Source organism: Puma concolor, chromosome B1, assembly GCF_028749965.1.
Source record: "Puma concolor isolate L17-30 chromosome B1, mPumCon1.1.hap2, whole genome shotgun sequence".
Taxonomy (NCBI): domain Eukaryota; kingdom Metazoa; phylum Chordata; class Mammalia; order Carnivora; family Felidae; genus Puma; species Puma concolor.
This window is the reverse complement of record NC_141670.1, coordinates 137,502,064-137,528,560: the sequence shown is the minus strand read 5'-3', so window position 1 is coordinate 137,528,560 and position 26,497 is coordinate 137,502,064. Positions and strand designations below refer to the sequence as shown.

Here is a 26,497-nt window from a genome sequence, read left to right as displayed (position 1 = left end):
TGTCTAAACAGATGACTTATTTCCATTTTGAAAGACCGCTTTTTAAATTCTTTGTTCTATTTATAACTTGTTCCTCATAAAAGTAAAATTTGAAAGTTTATAGCTATAGAAATGGATTGCTTAATATTAAAATTAAATTGATTTTTTAATATTTTCCTTAGCAATATTCTCCTGGTATGTTAGTTTATTTATAGATTTTGCTGTGCTGAATTGCTTAATGGGAAAATTTACTTGATACTTATTGTTTCTACTAATGTTTTGGCAAGTGTTATGTTCTGGATGAGGCTGCAATATAATCCAAAGGGCTATTGCATTGGTTCAATATGAGTCATAAACCTATATAAATGTTTGCCACTTAATCATATGGACTTTTTTCTGATTTTTTTTAAGGTTCCTTGTTCCAATATCAAGTGTTATTTGCAATGACATAACTGCTTACCTTTTTGGATTTTTTTTTGGGAGGACTCCATTAATTAAGGTAATGGAACAACATCACAAGGAAGCCATTACCATAACCTTAAAGATTAGCCACTGGAGAAGATCTCCAACAATTTGGTGCTGTGGCACATTTTTATTTCTGAGGTGCTTTGATTTTCCTTAGCTGTGTTTAACAGCCATAGTGTAGAGGCAGTGAGCCATGTTTCCCAGTGATTCCATGTGGATTCTTAGATAACCTGTTAGCTCCTCCGTAAGGACCTGACTCCATCATTTGTCCTCTGTCTTGTGAAGAAGGCTCATTTCATCTTTCTGCTGGTTTCTTTCTGTTAGCTATAGTGCAATTCTTCTTTCTTCATTCCCCAGCAACCCTACAAACAAGCCTTTCCTAGACTCTGCTCTCCTCTGTCACTGTCTCCTCTATCACCTCCTTTACCAAATTTTTTTTAAAAGTGTACACTTCAGGGGCGCCTGGGTGGCGCAGTCGGTTAAGCGTCCGACTTCAGCCAGGCCACGATCTCGCGGTCCGTGAGTTCGAGCCCCGTGTCGGGCTCTGGGCTGATGGCTCAGAGCCTGGAGCCTGTTTCTGATTCTGTGTCTCCCTCTCTCTCTGCCCCTCCCCCGTTCATGCTCTGTCTCTCTCTGTCCCAAAAAAATAAATAAACGTTAAAAAAAAAAAATTTTAAAAAAAAGTGTACACTTCATCACCTTCCCATAGTCCTGTCCATTTGTAAGACTTTTACACCCAAGCTTATTTTGAAAAAATTTGAGGCCCTACAATAAAATACTGATAATGCATGTAATAAGGAAAGGTTAAGATAAGGGAAAGGAAAATACATGTGAAAAGACCATGTGTTTTGCCTTAGATTTGGTTCTGCTTACATTCAGTGGAGGCAAAGAAAGAAATGAATTAATGAATTATACAGTGCTCATTTTGGGGAAGAAAGAAACAAACTGATTCCTCATGGAAAAATAGACCTTTTACTAGAACTGATTACCTTTAAACAAACTTTTCGTGTTGCGGCTTTAGATAGGGTTCTCCCCATTCATGTATTATGCAAAGTCTTTAATAATATCCCCACGAATATTTTGGTTGGCTATTTTGATGTTACTGTATGAAGGCAGTTTGGAGGGACTGGGACAATTGTGCAGATACAAAACCTGTTTGTTAAGAATGATACAAGAGTAGCTTAAGTGTTCCCAGAGGAACACATGGATGTGCCTGTCCTTTAAAAGTCTTCCATAAGTTCTTCCCCATGTAAGAGTCCAGCAGCATACAGCATCAGGCTGAGCTATAGGGAGGGATACAGCAAGCAAGGTATATATATATTTTTAAAAGTTTCTAAAGCTGCTGCAGCATCAGGGCAAGTGATTAAATATTCAAGACTTCTGTACCAGATAAGTTTTTGGCTTAGAAAGCCTTCAGAGAGGATGTTATGGTTGTAGAGGAATCTTACTGTTTGATTTTGGACACAGATTTCTAGTGAATTTACCAGGCTGGATTAGTTGTATAATATACCCATATGTGATTAAGCAAGTTAACCCCTAAATCAGTTTTATATAGGTCAATTTAATTTGAGAAGTCATCTTTAAAATAATCAACAGGCACTTTTGAATTTGAGTCAACTACTTCATGATAGTAATACTGAATCATCCTAGGAAATTGTCTCTGTGGCAGAATTGTTATCAGATTTGTCAAGAAACCATTTCTGTCAACACTTTGGCTTTGGGTTTTATGAACATCATTAGGACAAAAGGTCTATAAAGAGATCAGGTAGATTAGCCTGTCACCTGTTTCTGTCTGCAGAAACTTCTGTCTGATATTTATTTGGCTTCTGTCCCCACCCATCCACTGAAAGAGTCATCACAGAGGCCATCAGTGATCTCCCCATACATCAGTCCTTATCATATAGGGCACCTCAGGCAGTTAGAGCTGTGCACTCCCAAATCTTTTCCTCCTGCCCCTGCATCACTGATTTCCAAACTTTCCTCCAGATTTCTCTGCCTGAATGCCCCATTGACTGAGAAACAATAGCCGGAATCTGAAACAGTATCTATTATTAGAAGCACAACATGTTCCTTTCTTCATGGAGACAGACATAGATTGTGACCCAAGGGAGAAGGATATGTGAATACTTGTGGAGCAAATACTGTATCTGGAGTGTTTTGCCATTTCAGGAAGAGGTCTGTTGAATGCATGGCATTTTTGAGAATATATGAAAATCTCATGTGCTGCAATGTCTGTGTTTTGTTATACTCATTCTTCTATTTTTTGTCAGTTGTAGGTCAATACAGACCATATGTACTTGGAATGACTATATCTCACCCTTACTGCAAGAACCACCCTATTGTGGGGGTTTATATAAGCATAAGAGTCATGGGACGATGATTTCAATATAGAGTTCATAGTTCTTTGGGAGAGAAAAAAATAAATTGAGGTTATTTATACAGAAACATATATTCACAGTTTGAGGGTCTAAAATGTGTTAGATATTACTAGAGAAATTTGTACAAATAAATCGGGATCATGGAATGAAGGAAAAAGGTTTGCAAAGCCATTCCATCAAGAAAAAAGTACGGAGAGATGTATAAGGTATTGTGGGAATTCACTGAAAACAATTTGCCATATGTATTTGTGTGTTTTGTGAGTGTAGTAACTTTTTAATTTTATTTGGCCTTTTTTAGTTGTCTCCTAAAAAGACTTGGGAAGGATTCATTGGCGGTTTCTTTTCCACAGTCGTGTTTGGATTCATTGTGAGTTTTACTGAGATGTTTATTTTATTTATATTTTGAAAATGGTGGCAAATTTATCAATCTATTTTGAACCTAAAAAAATTGAACCACAAAATGCTAATAATGTATTTATTGAAACCCATTAAACAGAGCCAATTCTGTACTCCAGTAGTTCTCATCATGGCCTCATATCAGAATTACCTGGGGAGAGGGGTGCCTGAGTGACTCCATTGGTTAAGTGTTCAACTCTTGATTTCAGCTCAGGTCATGATCTCAGGGTTTTGAGATCAAGCCCTACAACAGGCTCCCTGTTGGGTGTAGAGCCTGCTTAAGATTCTCTCTCTCTCTCTCTCTCTCTCTCTCTCTCTCTCTCTCTCTCTCTCCCTCTCTCCCTCTCTCCCTCTCTCCCTCTCCCTCTCTCTCTCTCTCTCTCCCTCTCCCTCTACCCACACCCTCCCTCTTAAGTAAATAAGTAGGGGCGCCTGGGTGACTCAGTCAGTTAAGCATCCAACTTTGCTCAGGTCATAATCTTGTAGTTCATGAGTTTGAGCCTTGTGTTGGGCTCTTTGCTGACAGCTCAGAGCCTGGAGCCTGGTTCAGATTCTGTGTCTCCCTCTCTCTCTGCCCCTCTCCTGCTCATGCTCTGTCACTCTCTCTCAAAAATAAACAAACATTTAAAAAAAAAAAACTTTAAAAATATGTAAATACATACATACATACATCTTAAAAAAAAAAAAAGAAAAATAGAATTGTCTGCGTTGCTTATACAAAATATATGTCCCAGCCCTATCCCATCAGTGGACTCCCCGTTAATTCTGACGTACAGCTAGATTTGAGACCCGCTGTTGTGCTGTTGTGTTTGGCAGTTTCTAACAGCTGTTCTGCCTTATGGGGGACACAGGGACACAGGTGCTGGGACAAGTGGTGGCTTTGAGAAAAGCAGAGAATATAAACGATGTTGAAGAACTCTGTCTCCTTAATGCATGCTGGCTAATTGATTTAGTGGGGGTGTTTGCTGCTGTAAACCCAACTTGCAGGAAAAGTTTGATAAAAATAATTGACATTTACTTTTAGCCATGCATAATAGATATTGTTAACATTTTAATAATTAGTGTACAATTATGGAATTTATGTTTGTATTAAAAGAGGTCTCATGAGAATTAATAAAGATACAGTAAAATGGCTGGATAGAAGTATGCAAAAAAAATAACTGGTAAGAAGTTTAATTTTTCAAGAGTCTAGTCCCTGATAGTTCTGAATATATTCTGTAGCCAGATGTGGAGTAACTGGTAACAACATGGAGCTTTGAGAGGGAGCAAAATACAAATAAGTGGAAATGTGCCAGGTTCCTGGATGGGAATACTACCATAATTGCCCTGTTTAATTTGTAAGTTTAGTTGATTCTCAAGAAAGTGGCAATAGAATTGAGTAAAATTATTCTGATGTTTATGTGGTAGAATACTGGTGAGATAATAATTGATAAATAGAACAACGAAAAGAGATCCAGGCTTGTCCAATGTTTTTACATCACAAAGCAGGTATAATTAGAATATTAAGTTAAATAATACTATAAGAATGTGGTATTAGTATCATTAAAGACTTATTTAGAAATACTACAAGAATAGCCATATCATTAGAAGACAATAAAGAGCTACTCTATAAGAATATAATGCATGACAAAGGAACAAGGAAGGAAATTACTTACATATATTTTTTAATAAATGATTTTGAGTAAACTGGTTGGAATGGTTGGATTAAATCCATTCCTAGTGTCATATTTGTACATTTGTTAACCATTCTTCAGCAATATAATGGGGCAAATGGCTGCAAAATAAGAGGGTGACTGTTGTCTAGCAATTTAAATTTATAATGAAATATTTTATGTATCTTCTCCCATGGCTGAGGATAGCTAGTTTTAAAAATTGTAGTGATATGGCTATAAGAATACTTTAGTAATAGTTTCCTGGATTGGTTAAAAACAATGGTGTTTTTCACTTACTAGTAATTTTGAATAAGCAGTTGTTTATTGTTGAAATTAATGTAACCATAATTTATGCAATAAATTTCAGTCCTGTACTCTCTCATCCCTTTATAATTGTTAGCTTCTGCTAACATTCATTATGTGTACTTTAAAAAAGTAAAACCTTGCTGTAATACAGCAGTTTTCTTTTTCTCTTTCCCCTTCCTTCTTTTTGTTGTCGTACAAAGATTGTAAGATCACTGATTTCCAAAACCTTTTTATTTTCTTTCTTTCTTTCTTTCTTTCTTTCTTTCTTTCTTTCTTTCTTTCTTTCTTTCTTTCTTTCTTTCTTTCTTTCTTTCTTCCTTTCATTCTCTCTGTCTCTCTCCCTCTCCCCTCCCTCCCTCCCTCCCTCCCTTCCTTCCTTCTTTCCTTCCTTCCTTCCTTCCTTCCTTCCTTCCTTCCTTCCTTCCTTCCTTCCTTCCTTCCTTCCTTCCTTCCTTCCTTCCTTCCTTCCTTCACGGAGAGAGGCAGAGGGAAAGAGAGAATCTTAAGCAAGGCTCCATGCTCAGCACAGAGCCCAATGCTGGGCTCTGGGATCGTGACCTGAGATGAAATCAAGAGTCAGATGCTCAACTGACTGAGCCCCTCAGGCGCCTGGAAAAGCTTTTTGTTTTCTAATGGCTTTTCAGAGTCTTTTATTGGGTCATTTAAGACCATCTAACTTTTAAAATACATAGCAAAATGTGAATGCAAAGAAATTTTGGCATTCTGTCTCTGGTCTTTCTGACACATTATGATAGTTAAGAAATATGATAGGTTTTTTTCATTCAATGTTTCATGGACTCCTGCTTTGTTATTCAGGCTGCCTACATGTTATCCAAATATCAGTACTTCGTCTGCCCAGTGGAATACCGAAGTGATGTAAACTCCTTCGTTACAGAATGTGAACCCTCAGAACTTTTCCAGCTTCAGAGTTATTCACTTCCTCCCTTTCTAAAGGCGGTGTTGAGACGGGTAAGATAAACATAGTTAAGGATCCTGCATCCCAGAGTTTAAGGTTCATTTAAAAAAAGGACTAAACTTTTTGCAAGAAATCAATTTGTACAGAATTTTAAATTCAATGATACAGAAGTGGTATCACTGTCTACTTAGCATCAATAATATTTTCTATTCCCTTGTGACTTCCCTTTCTCAAACATAAAATGAATATTACTGTCATAAACCAGTTGTCTCTTAGGAATTTACTTGATAGTTTGATTACTGATGCTAATTTATCTTGTATTTTTTTGAAAATATTTTTCAGTATTTCTTAGATTTCTACAAATCAAATGGTTTACAGTGAGCTTCCCTTGTAACTGGTATGAATTGACTCAATTTAAAGCGTAATTAAAATTCAGCAGCTCAAAGTCCCTTGATTTTTAGGGGACCTGTACTAGTACAGAAAGCAGCTGCTTCTAAGAAATCAGTTTACCTTCAAAAAGCACACTGTTGGCATTTAAAAGCAATACTGACGTCTCTCACTGAAGGATGTTGACAAGCTGTCTGGTAGAACCCTGCTGATCCATGCCATCAGGACTGGTGGTTGGTTGGTTAAAGTGGGGATGAAACAGTTAGGTGTGTACTGTGTACGTGTGTGTATCTGAAACATTTTTAACTAAAATCCACAATTTTGAGGAGCAGATTAACCAGTAAATTATTTCTCTCCTTGAGTGTTCAATGCACGGATTCCAAGAATTGTTTTCAGTGTCCAAGCCATCTGTTATCTGCTGTAAAACTTTTTGACACTACTGATCTTTGCTTTGGGGTAAGGCCTTCACTTTGAGAATGGGTCCAGAGATTGGTGTTCTAAAGAATCTTTCTTAAACCACAGTATTTATGTACTGTCTACAACTTGTAGTTTTAGTTTCTTTAAAATGGAGCAAGAACCAAGCATTTACAAAATAATTAGACTGTAGAATTCTTCTCAATTTTTGTTATCTCCTCTCTGAATCTTTTATAACTGTCTTGCTGATGCTCAATTTGGTGGTCTTTTTGAAAGCAGCTTGAGACAAAGACCAAATTTCCTTTTATTTTGTCATACAAAATTAAAGTGAAATAAAATACAGAATTAAAATATATAATTACAAAGTTCTACTGGTAAGAAACAAATTCAGAAATCAACTCAACCGATTCTTAGCCTACAGCTCAAGTGTTGTAGAAGTTTCTAGATAAACTAGAGTATCCTATCAACTGCAAGAGTTGAGTGTTCCAAGTGCTGCCAGTATGCCTACGGAGGGAATGGAGAGTGCTGGCTATGTAGAGAATGGTATTAAGAGCGTACAAAATATTTTTCTCCCACGATCCTGAAAGTTTGTGAAGTTAACAAAAATGTGGCAAATGGTTTGACTTAATATTTATATCATGGTTCTTAGTTTAGGTGGCATGCTCAAATATAATTTTATTGCAGTTAAACCCTTTCCCCCTTTTTTTCTGTTTAGGAAACAGTGAGCTTGTATCCTTTCCAGATACACAGCATTGCTCTTTCAACATTTGCGTCATTGATTGGCCCTTTTGGAGGCTTCTTTGCCAGTGGATTCAAAAGAGCTTTCAAAATCAAGGTATGTGTTTAGAATCTTTGTTACATTATTAGAGAATTAGAGAATGTAATATAGTTGTAATTTGGTTTTCCCTTAGTCTCACATTTAGCCTCTGGGCAAAAACTTTTACATTCTAGTTGTTTTGGCCTCATAGAAATGCTTCCTGGCTAATTTTGGTGTATTCTATCTCATTAAATTTTGGTCAGGTCAGGTTAATACATTTTATTTTTAAGTTTTTTTTTTAAGTTTATTTATTTTGCGAGAGAGAGCAAGCACGAGCAGGGGAAGGGCAGAGAGAAGAGAAGAGAGAGAATCCCAAACACACAGGCCCTGCACTGTCAGCATGGAGCCCAGTGTGGGATTCAAAGTCACAAACTGCGAGATCGTGACCTGAGCCAAAACCAAGAGTTGGATGCTTAGCTGGCTGAGCCACCAGGCGCCCTGTGTTAATACATTTTAAAATGTCATGTCCACCTCATTTATAGAATGGCATGCGTCACTTAATGTTGGGACTTCAAGTGCTCATGCAAGAATCCAGCTATGAATTGTCTGAGGTTTAGTGTTATGCCATAGTCTCCCTTAAAGACACAAGCAGGAGAGCCTTTGCATATGACCATTCATTCTACTAGCTGTGGGCTCAGTAAACTCTTTGTGTAAATGGAGAAATCATACATGTATTAATCATATCGCAGCTACTGAACTCTGAACTCTGCCACTGTAGTGCAAAAGCCCTATGGGCAATATGTCAATGAATGGTTATGACTGGGTTTTAATAAGACTTTATTTACAAAAACAGGCAGTGGGCTAGACTTGACCCGTGGGACATAGTTTGCAGATCCCTGTTCCAGATACTTAAAGTTATCCCTATGTTTTGTTTAATTTAGGTTCTCATAAAGTTACGTATGTTTGCCCTGTTATCTCAGCTGTCCTTACATGCCTTCCTTAAGAGTGGATGTTGTGCCATTAGGAGTCAGAGTGGCTACTGAAGGTGGGGTGAACAGGGCAGGCCTCTCTGGAGGAGGTAGCATGTGAGCAGGGGTCTGACAAAAGAAGAAGGATGAGTCCTGTAGAGAAATCTAAGGAAGAGTGTTCCAGAAAGTACAAAGGAGACAAGGAGCTTAGACTGAAAGGGAGCAAGAATAGTGTGGCTATGGTAGAGAGTAAGTGATCAGAATGCATAATTGATAAGGCCAGATCCCACAGGGCCCAGAAGCCAGGGAAATAAAAAAAAAAAAAAAAAAAACAACTCAGTGAATACTTGCAGTGGGGAAGATACTATGTTAGGTGGAAAGCAGTATGCAGAAGTGTATAAGATGTCTCTGTTCTCAAGATGCTCACTGCCTTCTAGGGGAGATAACACACATCCACAGTGAACCACAACAACAGCCAGACTGTCCTGTAAAGCCTGCAAACAGCAGAATGGAGTTGAGTTAATATGGCTCTTTTGTGCATTGGTTAGTAGGGAAGAGAAGTAAGGAGATGTGTTGGCAAGAAGTAACCAAAGAATTTTTCAATAATTGTTTTAGATAGAGAAATATTGCATTTAGAATGATACTTTCTTCAGAAGTCTCTAATTCAGGGTTTCTTGTTGAATGATGATACTATTTTGCATGTCTGAAATGAAGGTATAACAACTGTTTAGATGTTTTTTGGTTGCCTGAGTAAACTAGAAGGGTGATCCATCATTTCTATATCCTTCGCACTCAGACATGTGGCTATGTCTGTACAGAGCCCATTGGAGAGATGTACTAACCATTCCCTCAGTTTGGCCATTTAATGGACTAATGTGTCCCATGTGACCTATTTTGATTTTCTTTTTATCCTAAAACTTAAAAAAAAAAAAAAGAATATATATTATAATAGCAAAATATTTCAGAGTAAAAACTATTAAACATGAGTTAGAACCAGTTGTAAATCTGTCTCAACACTAGAATAGCTCCTTAAGTAACTTCTGGTTAAACAGGAAAAGAGACTAGAGCAGTATTAGATTAATAATAGATGATAGCGCTTTTTATTTAGAAAAAGCTTTATTAACTAAAAAAAGTTAGTGCTGGATTTAATATTTAATTAGTGTTACTTGTATGTTTCTAGTCAATTTGGTAATCATTCCAACATCGGTGCATATTTGAAAGATGTGATTTTAATTTGTTAGACATGTTACAGTAAGTTTGTATTAAGTAGAAAAATCCTGTAGTATTTTTCTGAGAGTCTGTGGTCCCAAAGAGACATTTCCAGGTAGGAGTTTTATAGCAGGTGATTTTTTTAATTTTTTTGACATGTTTATTTATTTTTGAGAGAGTGAGACAGAGCATGAGGAGGGGAGGGCCAGAGAGAGAGGGAGATACAGAATCTGAAGCAGGCTCCAGGCTCTGAGCTGTCAGCACAGAGCCTGATGTGGGGCTAGAACTCACAGACTGTGAGATCATGACCTGAGCTGAAGTCAAACGCTTAACCCTCTGAGCCATCCAGGTGCCCCGATAGCAGGTGATCTTTTTAAAATTTACTCATATGTTTGTTTCTGAAGGATTTTGCAAACACCATTCCTGGACATGGCGGAATAATGGACAGATTTGATTGTCAGTATTTGATGGCAACTTTTGTGCATGTGTACATCACAAGTTTTATAAGGTACTTTTCGATTTTTAAAAAATGTTTTATTAGATGATTTGAGTTCTCATTCCCGTAGGCATTAGTTTGAGTTGCTTTTTCTGTCAGTGGTACTATGTAATATCAAAGGGGAATGGTGGCCATGGAGCTGTCACATCTTACTGCCCTGAGAAGTATGGTTAAATTATAATTATGTTACATATATTTGAACAACTTAAACAATAGTGTATGTCATGGTCTTTAATAGGACCAAGGTAAGATCTAGTTAATGTGGATAATACTGGATTGAAATATTAGAAAATTTAATTTCTCATTTTCTGTGGTGTTACAATGGTGTTACATTTTCTTTTCAATTAGTGAATACTAATTAAAAAGGAGGAGGACATAATAATTCATCCAGTCCCCCAGTTATTGCTTGAGTGCCTCTGATGCACTGGGGAATATTCTAGGATGTATCACAAAGAGAACAAAACAAAGTTCCTGACCTCAGAGCTTATATCCTTACTGGGGAGTTGGACGGAGAAGGTGGAGAAGTGAAAGATAAACAACTAAACATAGCGTTTTAGGTGGTTCTAAGTGTGATGGAGAAAAGTAGAGCGGGCTGAGGATTATGGTTGTGGGGGTGGAGATGTGGGTGAGTGGGAGGGTATTGCTCTTTTATAAAGGGTGGCTTATTCTTGTTAAACCTAAGGTTTTGGATCTGCCCTAAAATGCCAGCTTGGGGTGTGAAAGCAAACCACAGCAACCACACGTGAACTTTATTTTCCATGGTCTCTACTAAGTGCCTGACCACAGAACACATGTATTTCCTTTATACAGTATCTGGAGTGAAACTCATATTTGTAGATCCTTAAATACACATTTTAAATATATAGCCTGAGCAGTATAGGAGTTTTTGTATTAATCTTTATTTTTCTTGAGCAGTCTTGTTACTACATTGATCTTTCAAAGAATCAAATTCTGGCTTTGTTAACTTACTATTTCATTGATGTCCACTCACATCGTTCATTCCTTCATCTTTCTTTAGATTCAATTTGCTATTGCTTTTTGAACTTCATGAGATAAAGCTTATTGATTTTCAGTCTTCTTGCCTAATATAGTCATATAATACTGTAAATTCCCTCTTAAGTACTGCCTTATTCTCATAGTATATGCTATATTTGTATTTTCATTATCAGTTACAAATATTTCCTGATTTCCACTAGGATATCTTCTTTGACATGTGCTTTATTTAGAAAGGTGTTGATTACTTTCCATACAAATGGAGATTTCCTCATTCTCCTTCCTTTATTGATTTTTGCCTTAATTCCATCCATTGTGGTCAGAAAACATACTCTTTATTTTTCCTTCTTTTGGTGGAGGCTTGTTTTATGCCGCAGCATACCATCTATGCAGGGATGTGTTCATGTGCACATGCAACAAGTGTGCGTTTCACAGTTTGCGGACATAGGGTAGTACGTGCCAGTTAGGTGAAGTTTAGCTACATCTTCTGTACTGATTTTTGGGGTTTGTTTTTTCCATCTCATCATTCTGTGAGGAAGAGAGCTTGGTCAGAATCTCCCACTGTGATTGTAAATTTACCTATTTCTGTCCTGTCAGTTTATGCTTTATGTATTTTGATGTTGTCTTAGGTATATACACATGTAGGACTGTCCTGTGTCCCTATTGAATCACTCCTAAGGTCATTATATAACATCCATCTTTATATACTACTTGCTTAAAGCCTATTTTGTTGGATCCTAGAAGAGCTGCATCAGCCTTCATTTGGTTAGTGTTTATATAGGGTTTCTTTGTCTAGGGTTTCATTTTTAGCGTTCCTTTATCCCTATATTTAAAGTGTGTTTCTCTTCTAACAAGCATATAGCTTGATTTGTTTTCTTATAACCAAGATGACAGCCTTTGTCTTTTTAATTGGAATATTTAATCCATTTATATGATTTATTTACTGATATCTTTATTAGTATTTAATGCTCAAATCCTTAGAACTCTATTTTCAGATGGTAGCAGCTTTTAGGGCATTAACTCAAACTTTTTTTTTTTTAACCTGCTATTCTCTCCATAGAGAAGAGTCATGCTGAGCCATGTTGTCTACCATTTGAAAGCAAATATTTAGACTATTAGAAATACAGGGCAAGTGCCAGGATGCATCTAGCTGGGAGCACCTGCTGACATAATTTTGCATTTAGCTGAACTTGCTAGAATACCCTTCCTTTTCTCTGTGGGTCCCTACTCTGGGTTTGTTATGAAGTTGCTGAATCTTTTGAAGAGATGTAAGACAAGCTGTGCCCTGACTTGAGTGGACAGTGGCCGTGAGAGACATATGGCCACACTTTTGGCAAACGAGTTGAGCCACGTGCATGAAGGTAACCCATGGGATGGCTGATCTATGACATCGTGCAGTTTTTTTAATCAAAGATTTTTGTTGTGTTATCCCTGCATAGCAGACATTTCTTTGCCGCTGGGTTTCCTATTTCCTATAATTCCATTTGAACTGATAGTCCTTACACGGATAACTAAATTTATGATTTACAGTATTTCTCAGAATTCGGTGCCATTCTCCATATATCATTTATGTCTTGCTTTTTCCCATTGGATTTTACTAATCTCTCTTTACAAAAAGTAAACCATACTCTCCTTTACTGATTCAAATAGACTGTAGAAATTGCAAAGAACAATACATACACATTAAATTCTGAATCAGTTCATTCTGAATTTGAGAGAATGACACTTGAGAAGATCACACAGGTATAAACAGGTTGAGTTCTAGCGTCTCAGGGGTGGGGAAGTTACAATCCCCTGACTGCAAAAGTGTCACAGCAGGGAGAGGGTAGGAGTCCTGTTTAGAACCTTTTCTGACTGACAGTGCGAAGGGCAGGAAGAGAAGGGCTGGAGTGGGGATGCTGGAGGAGCCAACCCGAGGATTGCTGAGGTTGCTGCTTGAGGAGAGGCCCTACGCTGCCCTTGGGATGTCCCCTGGAGAGAAGGGTGAGGGCATCACGGGCTGCCTTGGTATTGCTTCAGTTCCAGCCAGGCTTATCTCGTCACCACAGGGACTGCTGGGGGTGGGGGTGAGGGGGGCAGGCTGTCCGCCTCCTTTTTTCAACTAGAAAAGACTCACTTTTGTTTCTTATATTGGGGCTCACCTAAGACTTTCTTTGGAACAAAGGCTGTGGCATCTACTGCAAATCCTGGGTTGGGGCTTTTGTGCTGGGCCAGCACCTTTGTGCCCTGTCTCATGAACATTCATAATTCCCCAGGGGCATTTCTTGAAGTTTCTTTGCAGCTAAATTTAAAAAAAAATTTTTTTTAATGTTTGTTTATTTTTGATAAACAGTGAACAGAGTGTGAGTGGGGGTGGGGCAGAGAGAAGGAGACGCAGAATCTGAAGCAGGCTCCAGGCTCTGAGCTGTCAGCACAGAGCCCGATGGGACTCGAACTCATGAACCGTGAGATCATGACCTGAGCTGAGGTCTGACCCTTAACCAGTTTAGCCACCCAGGCGCCCCTGAGGCTGAAAAATGTAAAGTATATTTTCAGGTCCTCTTTTGGCTTATCTTCATCCACCAGGAATTTTGATAGTTTTTGTGTCTTGTCCAGTCTCAGGACTTGTTAGCTGTTCTCACCTTTCAGTCAGGTTGCCCTTTTGAAAAGTTTTGTAGAACTTAGATTTGCATCCCCTAAACTGCCTAGTGTCATTCCTGGGTTTTGTGTTGGTGCGTTCTTCCCAAATCTAGACTGTATGCCTCTCAGTGCAGAATGTTTCTGGGTTTTTTTCCTCCCTTTGCCACTAACATTGGGCACGAAAGTGAGCTTGGTCAAGTAAAGATTGTCACTCTGCGCTTAAGTGCATGATTTATTTTCAGTTGGGGGTATATGCCTCCTTGAGCTCTCTTAAAATAGCCTGAACTTGGTCTTCTCCGCTTTGTCCTCAGGGGTCCAAATCCCAGCAAAGTGCTACAGCAGCTGTTGGTGCTTCAGCCGGAACAGCAGTTAAATATTTACAAAACCCTCAAGACTCATCTAATTGAGAAAGGAATTCTGCAGCCCACCTTGAAGTTATAGCTGGGTCCGGAATGGGAAGGACTGACAATAAGGAATTCTACAGAAAAGCACTGACAGATGAAATTTTGTAATTGTACAGAAAACTGGTTGAAAATGCAATGGATTGAAGTTTTAAAGACATAAATGTTTCTTCTCTAAAATTACTGTGAATATTTAACCAACACTTGAGCTAAGTTATGAAATGAGTAACAAGTGATCAGCAAAAGATCCTGTACTTTTTTCTAAAGAGTATTTTCTGATGTAAACTTCCTTCCCCTGACTTGCCTAGATTTCATAACGTAAAAGACTTTGTGTTTTAAAGAGTCAGACAGAAAAAGAGTAAAAATTGAGGATGTCTTAAGATTGCATCTGGCATTGTGCCCTTTGCACAAATATTTACTTTTGTACTTGGAGCTGCTCTTAATTTTAACAAAATGTTTTATGTAAGGCACAACAGGAAGTTAGTTCTACTGTACTTCCTCCTCTTAGTCTGAAGTTGCTTCTGAAGGGCTAAGTTGGATCCAAAAAAAAAAAAAAAAAGAAGCTTGTCTGCTTTTCAAAGAAGTAATCATTTGCCAGGGAAAAACATTCCACTTTTCGGTAGGTTCAAAAAGAGCAGACCTCAAACTCTACTCCTGATAAAATTGTTTGGAAAAACATGACCTTGCAAAAAATTTTCAAGAAAAACAAAGAATTGTGCTATGAAGAACATCATGTACGCATCCTCCACAGATGACAGGAGCTCAGGAGGCAGCATAAGACAGTGATGCGTGACAACAGGCCACCTCTTGGCCGAATTCTCTGCTTTTCCTCATTTCCCTCTAAGCTGATTTCCATCAGTTTTGCAGCCTCAAGCACATACGATCGATATAGAGGGTGGCAAGTAGGGGTGGAGGCTGAAGCACAGAGGGGGTGCAAGAGTAGCCCTTCCCCAGATTAGGGTCTGCCCACTTGTGTCCTGGGTGCCTCCCTGCTGGTGCCTGTGAAGCCCCCCGGACACTCACCCGTGAAGAAGAAATCTGCCTGGAGACCCAATCCCTGACGAACTCTGTGGGTACAGCCAATCTTTGTTCCGTTCCTCTTTCACATCATGTCATCAAATCCGAGGACAACAGCTCGTTATTTTTTTCTTCCAAGAATGAAAATCAAGCAGAAGTGATTCTCATCTTCAGAACAGAAAGCACATGAATGCCAAACCTTTCCTTTGTTGGCCTGGACACTGTAACCGGATAAGAAATGTGTTGTCATCAGTGAATGTAAATAAGCTGCTGTTGCTGTGTGCTCTCTATATCCATATTTATTGTATTGAACAGTTGGCATTAAACCTTCAGAAGTTGCCTAGTGCTCCTTGGCTAACTGTTCAAAGAGGAGAAATAGATATATTTTCAAGAATGTTTTGCTAATGAAAAGAGTACTATTTTTGTTTAAATCAGAAATAAATTTCAATTATTTTATATTTCCGTTCTACTACTCTGAGATAAAAGATAACATATCTGCTTGGGATCCCTGGATGTAAATCTATAACTAGCAGCTTCATCCCCTGCACCACACGATTATAGTAGATAGAATTAAACTCTGTACCAAGAGTCTGGTTTTTTGGTTTGGCGTGCGTGCGGCCAGTTCATCTGCCCCGGAGGTGCTCAGTCAGTGTCATTTCACTCTATCCTGTAAGAACCTAGCACTGGCACTGGGAATGTTATTACAGGAGGGAATTTTTCCTTTCAAAGGCTACCTACAAGTTCATGTTTAGCATCTCTCATTTGTATTTGCCTAATTAAAAGCTCCAGATGTTGATCCTAAAAGAATTTAGAGTAACAAAGTTTAAAAAATAAAATGAAAAAATTTGTAACAGGAACTTTGAAAACTTGGTGATTGCCCAATTAAGAACTGCTTGGAGGCACACAGTTCCTTCTGCATTTTTTTTTTTTTTTAAAGTGATGGGTGAGGCGCTGCGATACAGAATTATAAGAGCATTACTGAATACACGTATTATAAAATCAATATTATAAACAGAATACTATTAACAATAAACAAAATATTAAGCTAGAAATATTTGGGGTCACAGTAATAGCTTCCCTCAAATATGGTTTTAGAGGTGGGTGAACATTATGTGTAAAAAAGTAAATTCTTTAACAGAGCTCTAAAGATTGACCTTTTTAGTGTACTTTTGTAGCATGTATATTAAAATAGAATATATTTTAGCAAGAGATTGCCATAAAACCCTGACTTCGATAATTTTTATACTTGCACCACGAAGAGGGCTTAAATTCCAGTGTAGGAATGTGGTGGCAGAAAAAGACGACTAGGGACTTCCTTCACAGTAATGGCTAATTGTTCCAAATCTGCTATCTTTGGAGGTACTCTAATTGTATTAATTGCTTGACTTTTTAACCTGTGGGATGCAAATATTTCCTCAGTGCTTTTCCCGTAGTGGTGGTGCATATACATTTACTGTCTGTGAATAAAAAGACCACACCCATATCCCCCCCCCCCTTGGTACTTTGGTTTGAACAAAGTATCAATTTGTTCAGTGAAAAAAAAAAAGTAGAAACTGGACATATACTGTATATGGGTGGGAGATAGCTTATGATTTGTGTCAATGAGTTCTCTGAATCTTTTACTGAAACTGAGATAGGAAAATAAAATTGAAACAAATCAGATTTTAACTTTGTTGTGCCATTTTCTCATCAGAGAAGAATCATTCATTCAGCTGGTGTTTACAAAGTGACAGCTGATGTGTAAGCATCATGTACTGGGTATATTCCATCACCAACATTGACAGTGACACCTTCAGGGCTGGGATATGTGGTTCTGTGATGGTGGAATGTGTGTTTGTTGAGAAATGATGTCCTCAATAGAGGACTGAATTTTTATGATATTTTCCACAGCTTATAATTACACATTTATTTTTGTGAACCTCTGATCTGGCTTTAAGCTATATGGACGCTGAATAGCATCAGGTTTTTTTTTTTTTTTTTTAATTTTTTTCTTACGTTTATTTTTGAGGCAGAGACAGAGCATGAATGGGGGAGGGTCAGAGAGAGAGGGAGACACAGAATCTGAAACAGGCTCCAGGCTCTGAGCTGTCAGCACAGAGCCCGACGCGGGGCTCGAACTCACGGACTGCGAGATCATGACCTGAGCCGAAGTCGGCCGCTTAACCGACTGAGCCACCCAGGCGCCCCAATAGCGTCAGTTTTGATCAGCCATTGTGTTTCCGGTGTTTGGCTCCCATGCCAGCACTCTCGAGGCCCTCAAACTTCTGAACAATGATTGAGTATGGAGTCTTAAGACCCAAATGTGTACATTCCTACTGATCTTTCTTGGATAGCCCCTCCTCACCTGCCCCAGTTCTCATTTTGCGTAACTCTAAGATGGATGTCATTTTTCCTAGTTCCTAGGGTTAAGTAAAAAGTCATATGAATGTACCATGATTTTGTCCAGCATAGAGGAGCTGATTAGTAATCCTTAGTTTCCTTTCTTCCTATCTGCTCATCTGTTGCCCACATCCAGTGCAAAGTGAGACAGTTTGGTAGAACTGACCAAAAAGGTAACCACATTTGGCCACTTACGATTTAGGTGGTGTTAACATGAAGAGTCCCTTGAATGGTAGCAGCCCATCTGTCTAATTCAGCAAACCTAGAATGTTTCCCAGACATCCAGCCCCAAGAACAAGAACTGTAGTTCTCTGCCTAGTGACAAAAGTAGGTAAATACTATATGAGGCGGATGTTGATTGGGGCAATAACAAATGTGTAAACCAGAGTGGGGAAATGGGAGACCACCATTCTGGCCTCCACAGAGGATCTGTCTGCCCTATAGACCATCCACAGCCAGTTCTTGCCACCTGTTCCAGAAACTTTACAAACTTTAAAAGTCAGGCCTTAAAGGGGGGCTCCATTTGGGATGCTCTACGTTGTGTCCGCAAATAAAAAGACAGGTCTAGACAATTGAGCCAAAATCAGATACCTGTCCTGCCTTAATCCCATTGTCATCCTTGTCCTGTGGAAAAGGGGAGAACATTCTTGAATCATTAGATACCATAGAGACTCAGCGTTGATGAATGGAATGTTAGAAAATGGCAAAGTGAGTTTCTAAAAGGAGCTGAGAAAATACAGCTTGGTTCTCTAATTGTGTACAAAGGACGTGTGGTTGTAAAGCAAAAGCCTTGTTCAGATAGAGAAAATTATTGAGGGATGGTCCACCCAACGGTGTCCTCTTAGAGAATGAAATCTCAAACTGCGCTCTGTCAAACTTACAGCACAACAGTACGGTTTGGGGGCATAAGCTCTTACCCTTCTTTCCACTGGGCATCCTGCTTGAGTCTGATGGGTCCAGGTGGCTTTTGAATAAAAACTGCAGTGTCAAACTTCAGACAGGACCTAAAAGAGCGGTAAGTTTGGAGAACGTCTTTGAGTACTAAGTATATTTTTGATCAGTTTTAACCTCAACTTGTGAAGAAAAGGAACCCAAAGGCTTCAGCTAGTATAGGTAAGACACACAACTGAATTGCCAGCAATTCCATTTGCTTTTGCTTTTTCAACAGCTGTATCAAGATATAGTTTATGTACCATAGCATTGTACAACCATCACCACATCCAGTTTGAGACGATTTCCATCACTCAACAAAGTTCCCTGGTGCCCATTTGCAGCTAATCCAACCCCCAGTCTTAGGCAACCACTACTCTGCTTTGTGTGTCTATAAATTTGCCTTTTCTGGACATGTCATCCACATGGAATCATACAGTAGGTAGTGTTTTGCGTCTGGCATAATGTATGTATCAGTACTTCATTCCTTTTTAGGAATACAGTATTTTGCTGACCTACTTACTAGTGGCATTTGGGTTAGCTCCAATTTTTGGTTATGAAAAATGTTGCTATGAATGTGGACATGTCTTTGGTTATGTCTTCATTTCTCTCAGATTTCTAAAGGTGGAATTGCAGGGTCATATGATGTTCGTGTTTAACTTTTAAAGAAATGCCCAAGCCGTCTAAAGTGGCTGTACACTCTTACATTCCTGCATGCAGCATACGAGGGTTCCAATTTCTCTACAGCCCCACCAAAACAGCACCGGCTGTCTTTTTAACGGTAGCCATTCTCACTGGGATATAGAGGTGTCTCACGGTGACTTCAGCTGCATTTCCCAAATGGCTAATGGTGCTGAGCATCTTTTCATGCGCTTATTTGCCACTTGTAGATCTTCCCTGATGAAATGTCCGTTCGTATCTTTGCCCATTTTTACATGGGGTCGTTTTTCTTCTTCTTGAGTTGTAAGAGAACATTATATGTCCTGGATAGCAAACCCCTTCTCAAATTCATGACTTGCAATTATTCTCTCCCAGGCTGTGGTTTTTTTGTCTTTTTGGTTTCTTTCTTTTTTCATTAAGACTTTTTTTAAAAAGCAGTTTAAAGTAAAGTTGAGGGGAAGTTACAGATATTTCCCATTAACCCTTAGCTCCACTCCCCGCCCCCCCCCCCATTCCAGCTATCATCAGATTCATGGCGTTCCTATTATTTACATCCCAACCAGAGTGGTGCATTTGTTACAACTGATTAAACCTGGACTGACAGATCATAGTCACCCAAGTACACAGTTTACACCAGGGCTCATTTTGGGTGGTGTACATTCTTTGGATTTGGAAAAATGTATGATGATATATACCCACCATTATGGTATTATACAGAGTATTTTCACTGCCCTAAAAATCCTCTGTGCTTCCCGTTCATTCCTCCCCACACCCCTAATCCCCAATCTTTTCAGGAATCATAGTTTTGCCTTTCCCAGAATGTCCTCTAGCTGGAATATAGTTGGAATCGTACAGTATGTAGCCTTTTCAGATCAGCTTCTTTCACTTAGTAATATGCATTTAAGCTTCCTCCTTCTTTTCATGGTTTCATAGCTCCTTTATCAGTGCTGAATGATAGTCCATTGTCTGGATATACCGCGGTTTGTCCATTCACCTACTGAAGGACTTCTTGGTTGCTTCCGAGTTTTGGCAGTTATGAATAAAGCTGCTGTAAACATCAGTGTGCTGTAATGTCAGGTTTTTGGGTGAACATAATTTTTCACCTCCCTTGGGTAAAATTTACCAAGAATTATAGTTGGTGGATCACATGGTAAGAGTATGTTCAGTTTTGTAAGAAACTACTAAGCCGTCTTCCAAAGTGGTTGCACCATTTTGCATTCTTACCAGCAGCGAATAAGAATTCCCATGGTTTCACCTCCATGCCAGCATTTGGTTTTGTTGATATTCTAGAGTTTAGGCATTCTAATAGGCATGGAAGTGTTTTGATTTGAATTTTCTAATGATGTATGATGCGGAGCATCTTTTTTTTTTTTTTTTTTAACAAGAAGTTTATTTAAACAACAAGACATTTGACTTGAAGGGAAAACGACTTAGGATACGTTTCTTTTAAATTTATCCCTACTTAAAGACAGACTGCCCTACATGCAACAGCTATGTACAAAAACAGTTATAAAATTGACCTTGGTTTTACAATGGGAAATAAGAAACATTAAGTTCTCCAATTGAGCAAAGTGAGCAAGTATTTTTCTGTTGTTCTTTTTTGGTTAAACAGTGAGAGCAAAATAACTTAGTGGGACATAAAGGTACGATCTGAATGAGCATGCCACTAACGGAGAAAAGAAGTATTTCCATAGAATCCGTATTTTTCCCCATCCCATTTCCATCTAATATTGATCAAAACATATCACTGGCCATTTAGTTAAAAAAATGCAATATGCTTATGCACATATAGTTACTTTATGTACAATAAAGGAATGGAGAAGAGGAAAATGAAAGAATAGAGAAAATTATCCTGTAGTAGTCAGAATGTGGTAGAACCAAACTGCGGTTTTCTAACTAAGAATGTCTTCTTGGTCTGGAGGAACAGAGTTCTGGAGTGAAATAGCAGCTTCACTTTTTGGTAGACACGGCCTTTCTGACACTGGGACACATCATTTGTATCTTCATCCTTCATCCCCAACTGTGCGGGTGTGTCTTTCATTGATTGGCTGCCCATCCAATCGGAATCTGATCTGCCTCATCAACAAACCCTTTTAAAGTAGCACCAGCCCAACTTGCTTCAGAAACCCACAGTTTTCTCATTCCGTATGATAAAAGAGCATACAGCTATTTTCATCTGCTGAAATCTGAAAGATGAAGAATCCATGGGCTTCTTGTTAGCCATGGTGAGTGCGGGAGTCTTCTCAGCTACTGCTTCACCAAGGAGGTCCCAGGTCTGCACGCGGTGACCACACAAGCAGCAGGACCCGAGGCAGAACAGCATCTTTTCATATGCTTGTCGTCTGTACATCTTCTCTGGTGAGATGACCATTAAGGTCTTTGATCCATTTTTCTTCTAATGGGATTATTTCCTTACTGTTAAGAATTCTTACATATTTTGGACAACAGTCCTTTATCACATGTGTCTTTTGCAAATATTTTCCACCAGTCTGTGGCTTATCTTCTCATTTTCTTGACATTATCTTTTGCAGGACAGAAAATTTAAATTTAATTAAGTCCAGCTAATCAATTCCTTCTTTCATGTTGTAACTTCTTCTTTGATGTTGTAACTATGATGTGGTTACCATGTGGTTATGTGGCTATTCTGTAGCTGCTATGATGTAGTTACTATGATGTCACAGCAACTTAGATGTTATCTTCTAGGTTTTCTGTTATATTCTAGATTTATAGTTTTGCATTTTACATTTAGGTTTATGAGGCATTGAGGTAATTTTTGTAAAAGGTGTCACATCTATGTCTACCTTTTTTTTTTTTCTTTACATGTGGATGTCTTTACATGTTTTTTTACATGTTTTTTTTTCTTTACATTTAAGCACCTTCTTAAAGTTTATTTTGAGAGAAACAGGGACAGTGCAAGTGGGGGAGGAGCAGAGAGAGAGAGAGGGAGAGAGAATCCCAAGCAGACTCTGCACTGTCAGCACAGAGCCTGACACAGGGCTCGAACTCACAAAACTGTGAGATCATGTCCTGAGCCGAAACCAAGAGTTGGATGCTTAACCGACTGACCCATCCAGGTACTCTTCCAGCACCCTTTTTGTCTTTGCTCCATTGTATAACTTCTGCTCCTTTGTCAAAATCGATTGACTATATTTATGTGCTTCTACCTCTGTGTTCCGTGTTCTGTTCCATTGATCTGTAGGCTTATTCTTTTGCCAATACCACACTGTCTTGATTATTGTAGCTAAGTCTTATTTACAGTTTACTATATGTAAGCTTGTGACTTATCACTTACCTTAAGTAAGTCTTCAGACTGGGTAGTGTCAATCTTCCAACTTTGTTCTCCTACAATATTGTGTCGGCTATTCTGGGTCTTTTGCCTCTCCATATAAACTCTAGAATCAGTTTATTGATATACACAAACAATCTGTTGGGATTTTAATTAGGATTGCACTGAATCTATAGATCAAATTGGGAAGAACTGATTATTCTGACAATATTGACTCTTCCTATCCACGAACATGGAATATCTCTACATTTATTTAGTTCCTTGATTTTATGTCTCAGAATTTTATACCTTTCCTCATAGAGATCTTGTATATATATTGTTAGATTTATATGTAAGTATTTCATTTTCGGGGATGCTAATGTAAATAGCATTGTGGTTTTAAGTTCCACTCATTCATTGCTGGTATATAGGAAAATGATTGGCTTGTGTATATTATCCTTATATCCTGCAACCTTTCTATACTTCTTAGTTTCAGGAGGTTTTTTGGTTGATTTTTTTTTTTTTTTTTTTTACTTTCTACATACAATTAATTATGTCATCTACCAACAAAGATAGTTTCATGCCTTTCTTCTCAAACTGTATGTTTTTATTTCTTTTTGTTTTATTGCATGAGCTGGAACTTCTAGTATGATTTTGAAAAGGAGTGGTAAGTGGGGGGACATCCTTGTCTTGTAACTGATCTTAGTGGTAAACCTCTGAGTTTCTCACCATTGGGTATGATGTTAATTGTAGGTTTTGGGGGTTTTTTTTTTAAGTTTTTAAAAAATTTTATGTGTTTATTTTGAGAGATGGAGAGAGAGAATCCCAAGCAGACTTTGTGCTGCAAGCATGGAGCCTGATATGGGACTTGATCTCACAAATGATGAGTCATGACGTGAGCCAAAATTAAGAGCTGGACGCTTAATTGAGCCATCTAGGTGCCCCAATGGGTTTTTTATAGATTGTCTTTACCAAGTTGATGGTGTTCTCCTCTATTCCTATTTATTGGTAGATTTTATCATGAATGAGTGTCAGATTTTGTCAAGTTGTATTTTTGCATTTTGATATTATTTAAGAATTTTGTTGCCTTTGTCTTATTTTAAAGCAGGCTCCACACCTAGAGTGGAGCCTAATGTGGGACTTGAACTCATGACACTGAGATCAAGACCTGAGCTGAGATCAAGAGTCAGATGGTTGGGGCACCTGGGTGACTCAGTCAGTTGAGTATCCTACTCCTGATTTCGACTCAGGTCATGATCCCAGGGTCATGGGATCGAGCCCCATGTAAGGGTTCATGCTGAGGATGGAACCTGCTTAAGATTCTCTCTCTCTCTCTCTCTCTCTCTCTCTCTGCCCCTACCCCTGCTTGCACATTCTCTAATAAAAAAAGGCCAGACACTTAACTGACTGAGCCACCCAGGCACCCCTTTTTTAGCTGGTTGAGGTGATGGCTTATATTAATTGATTTTCAAATTGGAACCAGGCTAATGCTGCATACTTGGAATAAGTCCCACTTAGTTATGGTGCATAATTCTTTTTATACATTGTTGGATTTGATTTGCTAATATGTTTTTTGAGAATTTTAGCATCTGTATTCATGATAATGGTCTGTAGTTTTCTTGTAATGTTTTCATCTGGATTTGGCATTAGGGGAATGCTGGCCTCATAGAATGAGTAGGAAGTATCTGCATCTGATCTCCAAAAAAGATTGTAGAGAACTGATAGGATTTATTTCTTAAATGTTTCATAGAATTCACCAGTGAATCCATCTAAACCTGGTGCTTTCTGTTTTGGAAGGTTATCAATTATTAATTCAATTTCTTTAATAGTCAAAGTTTAGCAATTCGCTTTGGCAAATTATATCTTTCATGGAATTGGTCCATTTCATCTAGGTTATCAGATTTGTGGACATGAGTTTTTCATAGTGTTCCTTTATTATTCATTTCCATGGGATCTGTAGTGATGTTCTTTCTTTTCCAATATTAGTAATCTCCCTCTTTTCTCTCTGTGAGTAGCCTGGCTTATACTGATTTTATTGATGTTTTCAAAGAATCAGCTTTTGGTTTCATTGATTTTCTGTGATGATCTGTATAAAATCTGTATTGATTTTTTTAATTACACTGATTTCTGATCTAAATCTTATTATTTTTTTTGTCCTTCTGCTCATGTGGGATTTAACTTGCTCTTCTTTTTCTATTTCCTAAGGTAGACCCTTAATCGAAATTTGGTATTTTTTTCTAATATATACATTCAATGATATAAATTTCCTCCTAAGCACTGCTTTCACTGCATCTCACAAATTTTGATAAGTTGTGTTTTCATTTTCAGTTAGCTCAAAATATTTTTAGATTTCTCTTGACATTTCTTCTTTGGCTGATATGTTTTTGAGAAGTGTGGTGTTTAATCTCCATGTATTTTGGGACTTTCTTGTTATTGATTTATAGTATAATTCCTTAGTGGCCAGAGAGCATTGCATGATTTCTAGTCTCTTAAAATCGTTAAGATGGGGGCGCCTGGGTGGCGCAGTCGGTTAAGCATCCGACTTCAGCCAGGTCACGATCTCGCGGTCTGTGAGTTCGAGCCCCGCGTCAGGCTCTGGGCTGATGGCTCAAAGCCTGGAGCCTGTTTCCGATTCTGTGTCTCCCTCTCTCTCTGCCCCTCCCCCGTTCATGCTCTGTCTCTCTCTGTCCCAAAAATAAATAAATGTTGAAAAAAAAAATTTAAAATCGTTAAGATGTATTTTATGACCCAGAGTATGGTTTGTTTTGGTGAATGTTCCATGTGAGCCTGAGAGCATGTGTGTTCTGCTGTTGTTGGGTGAAACAGTCTATAGATGTCAATTATATCCAGCTGACTGAGGGGGTTGAGTTCAACCTTAACCTTACTGATTTTCTGCCTGCTAAATCTGTCCATTTCTGATAGTGGCAAGTCGAAGTTTTCTACTATCATAGGACTTCAAGGAGAAATAGATGAATGCACTTAGTTTTTGCCTCACATAGTTTGACACTCAGTTGTTAAGTGCATGGCTTGACTGTCCTAACGGTATGTTTTGAAGTTTGATGCCTTTTAATTTTGATGCTATTCAATTAGTTTTGTCTGCTAAGGATCCTGTGAGCAGTGTCAAGTTCAGCCAGGAAGATGTGGATCACCCAGACCTTCTCCAAGTCTCTGGTGTGCATGTGCATAGTCTCATCCAAGAATGTGCTTGGTTCAACCACACAATTCCAGGCTTATGGGGCCATTAGCTCACCCCACTCACTCTTTGCTGAGCTTGTCACTTCCACTGACAACTTTACTGCTCTCAGGCTTCATACACTGTTTCAAATCTAGTGAGTCCTCTTTGACAGCTGGGATCCTCATAGTTCTGTCCTGCCAAACCTGCTGCTCTGACCAAACCTCCATGTCAACTAAGCTGGTAGGGGAATGGGAGTAGCCTGAGGAAAGAACTGCATAAACTCCCACTGTGCAGCAGTTTTTCAAGCATAAATGCCACTCATATTGTTGTATATCTTTCTTTGATTTCCAGAGCAGTGGAATAATCAATTTTTGTCAAGCTTTATAGATCCTTTCTGGGGAGAGGCTGTGCCAGTCTCTCCCTTAGCCATAGCTGGAAATTCTATTTTGTAGAAGGAAGAGAAGAGATAGGTCTTGATCCAAATATAACATCCTCAGCTGAGAATCAGTGGCCAAGTGTACATACACATTCATATTAAAAATATAAAAATAGGGGCACCTCAGTGGCTCAGTCGGTTAAGCGTCCGACTTCGGCTCAGGTCATGATCTCACGGTCTGTGAGTTCGAGCCCCACATTGGGCTCCATGATAACAGCTCAGAACCTGGAGCCTACTTTGGATTCTGTGTCTCCTTCTCTCTCTGCCCCTTCTCTACTTGTATGCTTTCTCTATCTCTC

At 38.6% G+C, this 26,497-nt stretch overlaps 1 protein-coding gene across 1 annotated transcript in view; it reads left to right on the top strand.

Moving 5' to 3' along the window:
- Nucleotides 1-17,013, top strand: part of CDS1 (CDP-diacylglycerol synthase 1) — a 73,110-nt gene extending 56,097 nt beyond the window's left edge. Inside the window, exons 8-13 of the mRNA XM_025921685.2 lie at nt 391-478; nt 3,121-3,189; nt 5,993-6,145; nt 7,609-7,728; nt 10,232-10,335; nt 14,247-17,013. Of these exons, the coding sequence (XP_025777470.1) occupies nt 391-478; nt 3,121-3,189; nt 5,993-6,145; nt 7,609-7,728; nt 10,232-10,335; nt 14,247-14,376 (664 nt within the window). The 3' untranslated portion in view covers nt 14,377-17,013. The remainder of the gene's footprint in view (nt 1-390; nt 479-3,120; nt 3,190-5,992; nt 6,146-7,608; nt 7,729-10,231; nt 10,336-14,246) is intronic.
- The last annotated feature ends 9,484 nt before the right edge of the window (nt 17,014-26,497 follow it).